Source organism: Melopsittacus undulatus, chromosome 3, assembly GCF_012275295.1.
Source record: "Melopsittacus undulatus isolate bMelUnd1 chromosome 3, bMelUnd1.mat.Z, whole genome shotgun sequence".
NCBI classification, from domain to species: Eukaryota; Metazoa; Chordata; class Aves; order Psittaciformes; family Psittaculidae; genus Melopsittacus; species Melopsittacus undulatus.
Window position 1 is genome coordinate 100,175,652 of NC_047529.1, and position 12,851 is coordinate 100,188,502.

General features: G+C 37.9%; 1 protein-coding gene across 1 annotated transcript in view; it reads right to left on the minus strand.

Moving 5' to 3' along the window:
• The window catches only part of BTBD9 (BTB domain containing 9), a 125,201-nt gene extending 113,347 nt beyond the window's left edge, over positions 1 to 11,854 (minus strand). The window contains exons 1-5 of the mRNA XM_005145327.2: positions 11,782 to 11,854; positions 9,443 to 9,606; positions 4,283 to 4,493; positions 2,842 to 3,205; positions 1,543 to 1,807 (exon numbers count right to left, since the gene is read on the minus strand). Coding sequence (XP_005145384.2) covers positions 1,543 to 1,807; positions 2,842 to 3,205; positions 4,283 to 4,493; positions 9,443 to 9,524 — 922 coding nt within the window. The 5' untranslated portion in view covers positions 9,525 to 9,606; positions 11,782 to 11,854. The remainder of the gene's footprint in view (positions 1 to 1,542; positions 1,808 to 2,841; positions 3,206 to 4,282; positions 4,494 to 9,442; positions 9,607 to 11,781) is intronic.
• Positions 11,855 to 12,851: the final 997 nt, after the last annotated feature.

Sequence of the window (12,851 nt, forward strand, 5' to 3'; positions counted from 1 at the left end):
CTTCCACTTCATTTGGTAATGATGGTCTTTCATGGTATAAAAATAAGTAGTGATAATTTACAAGTACGTTGTACCTATGTTCTCAGTTCTCCTCATGATTTTACTGAATTCTATTGCACCTTCCTCATTCAATCATCACTTTCGTTCTGGTTTTAAAGCTTTGGTCTACTTAATCTCTTCTCTTTTTTTTTCTAATTAAAATTTTATTTTATATTTTTTTTAATTTGAGGGGAAGTAAAAACCCCATTAAATATTCAAGAAGTGGATGCATCACAAATTTGCAGAATGGTAAAGCTATACAAGCTATTTTAATAGCTACATGGGCTTCCAGTACTCTGCAAAGCTAAATGAACCTGTGCAAAATAGGAAACTTTGGACTATCTGGGCTTTGAGCCAACATGCTCAAGCAAGTTTTTTATGTCACAGTAATAAACATGTTACATCCTAGGAACAGATCTTCCATCAAGATACCTGGGGATAATGATCCCTATCTCCAACTATAAAACAATACATTGATGAACCACTCTGTTAAAAATATGCTTTTAACAGTTTTGTCTGAGAAGAGACCCTAGTAAAGATGATCTGAAAGCTGAATGATGAAAAGCTGCCCATGAACTCTTCATGCATGTTGGCAACAGAAGTGTGACTGTTAACAGGATGTTAAACTTAACATCTGAAGAACAGAATTTGAAGCAGTACAATTTTAACTACTGTAGTACTACATAAAAACATAAATGCACAACTATGAAATTCAAGTGGTCATCAATGTCTCCACAAACAGAAAAAGTTGCAAGCACCTGAAGCAGTACTAAAACAACACAAAAGTTAAATTATCTAAAAATCTCGGATTTGGAGAAAGCTAGGAATATTGAGATCAGAAGCATATTATTATTGAGACAGAAATATGCAGAAAAATACTACAGAAAACACCATTTAACTTTGTCAAATATTTCTACCGCACTGTCAAAGGAAGGTCTTGCATGACCAAACTTTTTCAATATCCTAATATTAAACTCATGTTTAAATATTAATATCTGTAACTTCTAAGAAAGAACAAAGGGGAGATGTGGTTCTAAGAAAGCAGTTATTTTCAGGGCTAATCATGCATGACTGAGGCTACAGTGCAAGCTCTCAAAGAACATTTAGCTTTATTCTTTGCTGTGAGGCAAACACTATAAATCACACAGCAAACAAGAGACAACAAATTAACAGTATCTTTCTAAAGCTCAGTGTTAGATATTCTTGTTGAATTAACAGAGAACACAGACAAAAGGCTTCTCCCACCTTTTAGGCTTCCATTAGTGCAGTTTTGGAAGACTTGTTTATACTATTTGAGCAAATATGAAGAAGAACATGTTGGCTGATACTGAGGAATAGAAATGGCAAGAATGGTACATAACAAGGTATTTCGTTATGCAAGCCTTTTAAAACATGTAATAATAGACAAAACCTCAAAGCACAAATCAAACACATCCTCCAGAGAACTATAGCCACTAAATGAGAAAAAAAAGCAACCAAACACAAAAAAACCCTAACACTCACTTAACATGCCCCTGTAGTTGAGGTCCATGTCCCGACTCTCTGAACGAATCTTAATGGCATCTAGGATGGCATCAGGTGACAACAATCCAGAAGGTCTTACAACATTCAGTAGTTCTGTTAGGCTCATCAGTGGTAAACGTACTGCTTGCATGATGTCAGCATGGTTTTCCTTGGGGTTATGTTTACACCAATTCATCAAAGCTTGGAAAATGTCCTTCTCAGGAGCTGCAAATGAGTCCCTCAGTACAATACTTAAAAGAGCAGCCTGGAAAAGAAAAACAAAACAAAAAAACCCCAAACAGAAATAAAATTTATTTTAAAAAAGGAAATTAAAATAGGAAAAAAATAATGGGTATGTTAACTTGTAGTTATTAAAAATAATCTCCAATGGAGTGACTACCTGAAACCGTAGCTTGTTTTAGTTACATATGCAAGAATAACTGGATCTATCATGTAAATAAATGGGTAATATTACAAAACCACAAAGAGAAGTAAGTCAGAACTGAAATGTGGAAAACTATTCAAATCAATGTAATTCCAGTTGCTATTTCAAATTTAGTTTGGAATATAAGAAGTGATTTACAGATTTGACAGCACAGTTCAAAGCATTCCTTTATAATTATAGTGGTATAACAACACTGATGGGAACAATGAAGCGTGACTTGGAATAACCTTTTTAAACCACTTCTAACTACTTGAGATTCCCTCCCTCTCCCAATATTTCCCTCTTTTAGTACCAACTGAGAATCACCAGGTGAAAGCTTCAGTGGTTCTTATTCATGCAGAAAACCCACTGACTGCAAAATGGGAACAAAAAGAATTGAACAGCTGCTTAATTTTCACTTAGCTAGCACAATAATTAGGAGTTTGCCTAAAAAAAAGGGTAAATCTCATATATACTAAGAATGGCTATACCAAAGATGTCAAAGTATGTGCTTCCTGAATAACTAATGTTTGCTAACTTCTTTATCTAATATGCTCTCAGAACTCAGATTTAACAAGCTGCATGTGACAAGATTAGATTGCCTGCTCCCATCTTGCTAGAATACTCCACCAGATTTACTATATTTAGCTACAGTGACTAGTCAAAATTAAATACCTGAAAAATTCAGAGTGGATCACCAGGATTTTAAGTTAAGCTTGGCTTGAACATTTCTGTCACAGTTTCACTAGTTTAAAATGAGACCTGTTAACTAACATACAAACTTGTATTTGGTGCCCCCATTAGAATTTTGTCATGAAGTGGTACACATATCAAAGTACATTCCTCAGGAAAAAAGTGCAAACAAAAAGATGTACCTTAGAAAGTGACAAGAAGCCTTCACTGGAGAGTACCTCTTGGGCATTTCTATCCATGAACATACAGCACATACAAGTTAATTTGGGAAGGGAATAAAGACTGGCAACATCAAATGTCATACAGACATTCTGAATATTAAGTATTGTGCAAAGATACTCAGACGTTGAATCCTCCAGTTCTGGGAACCCGTATTTATGTGCTAGGCTGAGGAAGTCGAGGAGAACCTCTTCTTTCTCATCTCGTAGTGTAGCACGACCAGTGTAAATATATTTCAACAGCATGGTAAATGCTTCTGCAGTAGTGTCCTGAAGAGGAATTTCAGCTTCGGGCTGAGATTCTCTCATTCCACCATACAATAACGCTCTATAAGGAAGATAAGATTTGAGAAATTGATACCCTGATATAAACCAGGCAAAAAGTAGAAAGATAAAGGATTAAATTACTATTTAGAGCAAAAGCAATAGAAAGAGGATACGGTTTAAGAACTTACAAAATAAAACCCCTTATATTTGGCATCTGAAGTACAGCTCTGCTCTGAAAGCAGCTGCAGAGTAATATTCTAATGCATCATGTTCTCATCCTACACAACTGCTCCGTCTGCACTATGAGCAATAGCCTGCGCAGCAGAAATTGAGATATGATTCTCTTGTCTTTCTTTTTTAAAAAAATATGGTACTATCATCAAGAAAGAAAACAAAAAAAAAGATTTTTTTCACAAAGCAAATGAAACAATTTGTTGGCCATTATAACAGCAGTGGCAGATTAGCAAATCTCAGGATTCTTGATCACCTGTTCCTTAACTCTAAGCCCAGAACATGGCAACTCTGATGAAATCCTGAATCTTGAGAAAAATCAAAGTACACACAATGATTTTTTTAAAATAGGATGGACAGGTTGAACAATTTGCATTCCCAAGTTAATTAATTAGCTTATCCCTCTGACAAAAATAACTGGAAGAATATTATCACAAATTTCTATTAATTAAATTTAGAATGGAAAATGCCCATCTGTTAGTATTATTCCTAGTTTTAAAATATATATTCTAACCTGCACTGGCCAGACATCTTTTAATATTTAATTCCAACACATCAAAATTAAACTTTCTAATTGAGCATATTCCATAGAAGCACACTATCCACACGACAGAAAAAATCAAAACAATTTTACAGCAGAACTTTTCTGTTCTGAAGTTCTTTTTCTCTTGAACCTGTGAAAATGCCTTCAAAAGCCAATTTAATGAAGGTCAAAAGAATAACATTGTGACACGGTATTTATCTTTTTATATTTGGACACAATGATTAGATGTGCTGGGAAACATTCGCACAGAAAAGGTCACACTCAATGGACAGACGATTACACTCTGAAAAGTTCATAGAGAAACAATGTTTATCTTATCTGCATGAAAATTTCCTGTGAGCCTGACAAAAAGCTATACTTCACCTGAAATAATGGCACCTAGCAGCCAGGATCACTCTGTGTGCCGGAAAACGTTTCTTTTCGACAATAAAGGTAACGTCACTGTATTCTTCCCCATTCATTAGAGCACCAATATGCTCTGACAGAATGTGAACGTGGTCAATCTCACCCACAGCTGTGTAAGGACGAAGGGGATGGCTGTTACTCATCTTGGAGTGATGGTGATACTGGTAGCCTACAGGGCAAAAGAAAATAACCAGCATTTTAAAGGGCACAAATATTAAAAAATTGCTAAGATCAAGCTGTGATTACAAAAAAAGTGACTGTGCAAGTTACCATATATAACAAGAAAAAATTAATCCAAGACACTTTCTATGAAGGTTCATTTATAACAGGATTCAATGCAGCCTGCATCAAACAATTCTAACCAGCGGAAAAAAAATAGAGAGCTCCATCACCCAGTTGTTCTGTAAATTCATTTATTTAAAGTAAAAATCTTCCAACAAAAGGAATTAAAAATTAAGCAACAATTACTATTAGAAAGCTATTTTGTCTGAATTAAAATGCACACAAATTATAAAGAAATAAATAATTTGACCGATTAAGTATAGTCTTAACTCCCAAGTCTCTACTAAAATCAGTAATGAGTGAAAACATCAGTGATTTTGTAGAATTCCAATCAGCTGTCCAGAACTGGGAGAAAATTAACAATCAGAATAATTTTTAATAAATAACAGACAAAGAGCAAACCTTTGAAATATACAGTTCAGTCTTCTTATCCTTCCCACTCAGTTTCCTTGATGCCTTCTTGCTCCCTAATACCCTCTCAGTCACAAAAGTAGAAGTCTGCACATTAATGTACAATATGGATGCATATGTTAGTCATACCTTCTATGGAATTATTTTGTTATTTCTTAATTCACAAGAGGTTTTAGTTTTTTTGGGTTTGGCTGACTTCAGCAACAGAGGCTTTCTGCAGCCTCAGTGGCAAGAGCATCCATAGGGAAGTCTCAATTTATATTGTTGCACTTTGGTTTGTTTTTAAATAAAAAGAGGCTGTTTCAGGTCATGACCATCCATATTTTCAGAGACACTTTCTGTGCCCCAGTGACTAGCCACTTTTCAAAACAGGCACATACTTAGTGGTGAAGAATCATGGTGTACCATAAGAAGCAGGAAAATGAGGAGGTCATACCCTGCCTGTGGTTAATACATTAATCTTTCAAATTACAATCTTTGATGACATGAACAATACTTAAGCTACACTTAGAAAGTATTATAAGAAAACATGCATCTGTTTCCAGTCATTTCTACTCCACCAAAGAAAAGAAAATGGACACAGGGTGAAAATATTATTTCCACTTGTGTAGGACCCGGAAACAACCCAAAATCAAGATACAGTGGAAACACAGTCCCAAAGAACTTTAAACTAAACTAGAAAAAGGCAAGAAATAGAATATAAGATTTGAGAAAAATTTATCTTATTAAATTTGCAATACAAATTCCAGCAGAACTGGGAACAAAAATGCAGCTTTCCTCAGGCTCTCTCCCATCCTTGATTTAGAAGCTGTGTGCCCATGTAGCCATTATAGCATGGAACCAGCAATACTAGCCAAGATACTGGAGGCAGCCTACCCATGGGAACACAGAACATTGTAAAGGCATTCTTCTATCCTGACACATGTGCTAATGACAGCATATTAATTTTTATGGGGTTTCGTAACAACAGACTGTTTCTTCTATTTGCACTGGTCAATTTACAATTAGCTAAAACAACTCTGCAATGAACACATTTATGCAACATACATCCTAATATCTACTTTATAACGAGCAAGATTAACTTAATTCACATCAGTCCTCTTCATACTAGCAATAATATTTATCACAACATAATTATTTGAGCCTTTATAGACAATAGTAAATTCAAATGCCCTCAAAATACAAAACCTTTTATCATCCCAAATGAGCAAACAAAAGGATGTATTTGCTACTCAGCTGCAAATCTCAACCCCCAACACTCCTTCCAGACTTCTGTACCTTACATGTCTGTAATTGCTGTTGCTGATCTTCATTCACAGTAGTGAGGCAACCCAACCATGTGCAAGTTACATACACATTATCAAGCAATTCCATATTACTTCTCTTCTGCTAGTTCAGATCTTTATTAATTAGGAAAGATTATTTATGATGCCTCATACCTGTAAAAGTACAGGCATGTTTTGGCTCTACAATCTATTTTTAATTCAATTTTTTCTACATTCTTCTTGCTTGTTTCCTTCATCCACTCTCACCTTTAAAAGATAGGAACAGCTACTGTCTATATAAAACTGACAGACTCTAACAATGCTAAAGAAAGACATCAGCTGCACATTTTGCTTGCTTTCAGCAGCTGTGGATGTTGTCATATGCCAATAGGGTGAAAAGTTCAAGGGAAAATTGTTTCCATTTCAGGTAAATAAATAAACAAAATCAAAAGAACACTTCCTTCTAACTCTTTAAGCAAGAATCCATGTACAGGAGAGGGCAAAGCCTGAACTGGTGACACATGCTATTAAGTCGATGACACGAGTCCTTTTTGACTGACACAGATACCATCAAGACCTTGAATGACAGCAAACAATGAAAGTAAAAGTTTAGAAATCCCTGTGTTTAGGATGCAAGACAAATTTGTTTCAGTATCTAATGCTCTTCAAATTGCTGGTACAATGTCCTAGTCTAAATTGTCAGCTTCAAACACAAACATGCTGAACACTGGGAATACAGTATGGCTAAAAGCCTCTAGCTGAGGAACCTTTCATATGCTTGAATGACATAAAGGGTTGGAAACCAGCGACTTCATGAAACCATGTACATACCTTACACTTTCTGTGGGCAACACTAGCATTGTAGTACTATTACACTGCAATACTGTGGGCAGCTACTGAAGAAGAATTCAAACCCATTTACTTGTTCAATACTATACATTTCGAATGCAAGTTTTGTCTGTATTGTGTTTTTTTCATACAAAGCAGCCCAATGAAAGCAGCAACACCTTCAAAATATAGAACCAAATAACATGACTTAAGATCTTTCTAGGCTGGATTCATTAATGGTATGAATTCAGACAATCCATGAAGTGATCTGCACAGTTTTTGTTTGAGGAAGTAAAAAGTAATTTACTGCTTTAGCTGTGGCAAGTTGCTATGAGTTCACAACTTCCCTGAATAGCTAAACATGTATTTTTCTAATTGCAACTCAAACTATTACTTATCATAAGAAAGACATCTTCTATCAGCAAAAAATATAACCTTTTAGAGAATACAGGCGTTTATTCTTCCTGGCAAAGAACACTAAACCACATTTAGAATAAAAGACCAGGCCATTTACGAATCTCTTCCCAGCGCCATAACCTATTTCCAGGAGGTGCTCAGAGCTAATTAACTGCTTCAGGAGTCACCTGCTGCAACTTTGCTTATGACATAGAAATAAATAAAACAGTCTTTTCAGTGAGTCTAAGGCACCATTAAAGCTGCAACAAACTCAAAAGGCATCTGTTAAGTCAGAAGGCCTACAGATCACTTCTAAGACCACACTGGAAGACATGCTTCTTGGTGGTCATCTTCAATGCTGAGCATGTGAAAAACACGGCCTGGTATTTATTACATAAAGTAATATGCAATATTACACTATGTGTCATGGCTTCAAAAGCAACCACACATCCCCCCCTGCCCCAGTTTTTAGATTGCTATGTTTCTTTTTAGTATGTAATCTGTAACATGTTACGGTGTATAAAAACATGATCTAGAAAATGCAGCAACAACAGCAAAACCTCAATGACATCTTCACTAAGCAACTCTCAAACCAGACCTGCAATAGAGGCCAGCACTCAGTCACTTCCCTCCTTCCCACTTCTGGGCTATCACTGAAGACTCCTCTTTTTAAGCAGTGCTGCTTCAATGAAACATGGAAGAGTTGTTTTGATACCAGGTGCAAAAAAATAACTTAAGAAATTGTTCATTAATAATTTGTTAGGCTTTTTTTTTCATATAAACTGAGTGACAAATGTTTACACAACTGATAAGCCAATTGAAGCTTTAGAAACAAATGCAAGTAAACAAATAACTGCTAGAATTAAAAATGTTATGATTCCATGCTCTTGAAAGACTTAATTACCTCATTATCTAGATTGTACTTTATAAGATAATACAGATTCTCTTACATAGATATTTTATCTAGAAATAGGAATTTATCCTCAGTTGATTGAGGGGATTTGAGTAGTATTTCAATTATTTTGCAGTTCATTCCTTCATATAATATTTTGCTTCAAGTAAATTTCAGCAAAATATTACTTTAATTATAATTTCTATTACCATATATTTGAACACGGTAAGTGTGACAGTAAAGCTACTGTACAAACTTACCATTGTTTCAAATAATATGGGGGTTTTGATTTGGGGGGTTTTATAATGAACATACACATCTTTTTATACAAAAATATTTTGTGTTCATAAGTTCTGGTGCAATACATGACATATTACAAAACAGAAATTTTTAGTAAATATTTCAACATAGACAGAGTATAACCCAAGTAAATACTTAGATTTTGTTGGAACCCTCACTACAGAAGCTCTTTTGTAGTTCTAAATAACAATAGCAAAGTTGACTATGAGTGAAAACTGTTACAGAAAGGGGAAAAAATATATGTTCTGGCACTTATCCAATAAAAAAATAACATTATCAATGTAGTACAAATTTAGAGACACAGAATATGAAAGATCAAGTAAATTAAATTCACAGAACTTTTTGGTCTCATCTCCAACCCTTCTGCTGCAAAAGGATTACAAGAAAAGCAAATGTTAACTCTCATTAGTGATAAATAACCATACCATTCAATTACAGGATTCTAAACAATAATTTAGTACCAAAAATGTTTTGACTTAAAGCATACGGGAAGTTATGCACTGCTCATCTTCAAACACATTCCCATTACTGAAGTGCTGTAGTGCTAATGTTTCACATTCTGCTCAGAGATACATCCCTCTGACAGCAGAGAAGGAATAAGTTTGGCTAGGTACAAAGAACAGTATATTAACTGAAGCTTGTTTATTAACACATCCATAAAATAGGTATTAAGGCACTCAATACAACCCAGTTAAACTACTAAACTCTCAAGTCAGAATCTCAAGGAAATGCACCGCCACTCACCAGTAAAGCTGTCTGAAGATCTACAGTGGACATAGCCTGTAGACAGATGGCCAGCTTCCTGAAAATTAGGGTTCTTCGCCATACTGAACAGACAGATAGAACAGCAAGCTCATAGAAACATGATTCAGTGACATCCAGCTGCACAGCAACAACTGTATCATTTCCTGAAACAATGAATGAAATAATTACCATGAGAAACTGGGGACATGTAGCCTATGGCAAAAGTGAGCAAGATGTATATTTCTCAGTTAAAATTTTTGTGGAAATAAACCCTTAAAAAAACCTCCTCAATTCTACGGGAAAACCCCTCATAGTTTTAAATGATAGCACTAGAATTTTTTTTTTTTGAGCTGTCATCAGGGACTGCAGCAGTGAGACAAGGGGGAATGGGTTTAAACTTAAACAAGGGAAGTTGTTTTTTATTGTGGGGGTGCTGAGGCACTGGAGCGGGTTGCCCAAAGAAGTGGTAAATGCTCCATCCCTGGCAGAGTTTATGGCCAGGTTGGACTGAGCCTTGGGTGACATGGTTTAAGCGTGAGGTGTCCCTGCCCGTGGCGGGAGGTGTGGGGGAGGGTAGGGGGGTGTGGTGTAACTAAATGATCTTAAGTCCTTTCCAACCCAAACCATTCTGTGATTCTATGAATTACAACAATTCTATTTTTTAACCACCAAAGAAGGTAGTAACATACTGCCACTCATTTGTTCATCATAAGCCACAAAAAAATCATTCTTAAAAATTCTTACTACAGCATTAATGTTCTCAAGAACACCATTTTCCCACATGGGTGTCCTAGTTAAACCATGTCTATACAAAGCACACCACACACATTTTATTCTCTACACATGCAAAGTTCTCTTAAGTGTTCTTGCCTAGCTAAAGGATATGGGGATTTTGTCTGTTTTGGTTGTGGGGTTTTATTTAAGGCAGTTGTAGATCTTTCTCCTGTACAAGCTTTTAATTTTACAAACAAGAAAATAAAACTGTAAGGTGAGGACATACAGGAATATAAAGGCTTTATTTGCTTAAATACATAGCTAACTTAATGAGTCTCTCTAAACAAGTACAAACTATTGTTATTCTTCCCATCATATATGCCGGCAGGAAAAATAAACTGTACTTAATTTACTAAACAGATGATACCTTCACCTATGAATTCTCTCCTAAAAGACAATCTAACCTGCTTTAAAGTATATGTTTAAAGGAGCAATGGAGGAGAAGAAAGAAAAAAATATTTTTTGGTAGTTTCATGCACTGGAAAGTAACCACATCCCAATCCAGCAAAGAGCTCTTTGTTTTGAAGAATAACATGTAATGTGTAAATATTTGCTCCTACAAGTGATGTAGATTATCAAATTGACTTGTATTATCAAAATCTAATAAAAAGCCATTTATGAAAATTCCTGTGGTTTTGGTTAGTTATTTTAGTTTGGCTTTTTTGGTAAATGAGTGAATATACCCCAACAGGACGCTATACTTCAAGTGCCTGATTTAGAGCTGTAATTGGAAACGTGCCAAATACACCTGCTTTTGTGAAGCAGGCTCAAATTGAATCTCAAAACACATACAGAATTAAGTGGTCCCAGCACGGGGCTTTGGGAGGGGTCTGTGTGCTGAGCTTTAACAGTAACACAAACGAAGTACACTGCTGGGCAAACAAGGTTATAGGCATATTGCTAACAAGTTAACATCGTTTGTTTGAGGGTTTTTTTTAAGCCTGATGATAGCTTCTTCAAAGTCAAAAGGAATTTCAGTGAATTACAGCAACATGCAAGTTGCAAGAGTAGTTAAGTACTAAGACCCTGTGAAAATAGTGTGTACTACCAAAGCGTCAAAATATTGACTATTAAAAACCCAAACAAAATAAAACCAACAAAAAAAAAAAAAAACAATACTCAGCACACTACCAGAACGAGCAGGCAACGGGGTGGGTGAGTAGGTGAAGCAGGGATATCGCCCCCTTGGTACAGAAAAGAGAGCGGCCGGGAAAGAGCGATTCACTCAAGGTCGCGCCCAGGAAACCAGGGCCTGGGCCGCCGCGGCCCCAGATCCACGGCCCGAGCCGAGAGGTACCCCCGCCCAGCCGCCACCTCCCTGGCCTCCACAGAATGGTATTTCAGGTGCGGCCCGTCCGCCGCCGGCAGAGCTCAACTGCTCCCCGCAGCGCTTCCTCGGCCCGCTCCCTAGTCAACCTGCCCTCGCACAGTGGAAGCCACCTCCGGCTACACGCCGAACCGCCGACGGCCTAGAGCCCGTGGCGGGGAAGCCACATGACCCGCTCCACAAGGGCATAGGGAACACAACCACCACACATCAACCACGACCCTCCCCCAACACTCACCAGCCCCGCCGCCGACAAGGCCTCCACCCCCTTCTCCGTCGCCTTCACTACGTCACCGGCGCGCTGACGTCACCTAGCAACAGCAGCCGTCCTCCTGCGTGCTGACGTCAACAGCCCCCGCGGTAGTGGGTCTTCACCAGCTTCCGTAGTTCACGGGCGCTCGGTGCCGGGTTTCCTTTTCCGGCCACGGAGCAGGGGTGACTGGTGGCAGAGCGGCACCCGCCGGGCTAGGCTCGGCACTCGCGGCGGGGCTGCGGGGAGAGTCCGGCGGGAGGGGCGGTGCGGTCGGTGAGTCGGGAGAGCGACCATGGCGGCGCCGACGCCCACAGAGCGTCTCCGCTCGAGGGGTGAAGTCGCGGTGCGCCCGCGAGGCTGCCGGGGTCTGTCATAGCCGCACCTGTGCCTAGGGCAACAGCCGGTCTGGCGGGGGGCTTTAGCACTCTGTTCGGTGCTGAAGTACCCAGCCCTTCGCAAGCAGCAGCTGATGTTTAACCTTCCCCGCGTTCCTACCTGCAGTTGCTCGGCTACATTCAAAACGCACGTTTTCTTTGGTTAAACTTAGTGGGGTGCTTGCCCGACTCTTGCTATTCCTTGGGTATTATGTTGTCTTGAGTAATGGAACCTGTTACTGGCTGTAAGGAGAACATGGGCTCCTCACTACGTGACCATTAGATTAATTTGCACTGTATTGCACATCGCTAAATTTAGGCTCTCCCAGTGGCAAAGCACTACATGCTATATAATACCACGCTTTATTTGGCAGAAAAGTTACCTTGGAAGAAGTAAAAATACTGTCTCTACTCGGTAAGAACATTGAAGAGTTTCAAAAGTTTTTACAGCTAAAATCTTTAACATCTGTTTCCGGCTGAAAAAAAATAAGAATTGTGGTTTTCTTTGCTAGTTTATTGTTGGATTTTGTAACTGATAATACCGGGGTTACTTAGTTCTCAGTACGGCAAGCAGCAGTGAATTTAAAAACAAAGTAACACCAGACAACCTAAATCCATAGCTTGCCCACTTCATGATACTGCTGTAATTAGTTTGTAGAGGACAGTGTTTTTTTACTAGTT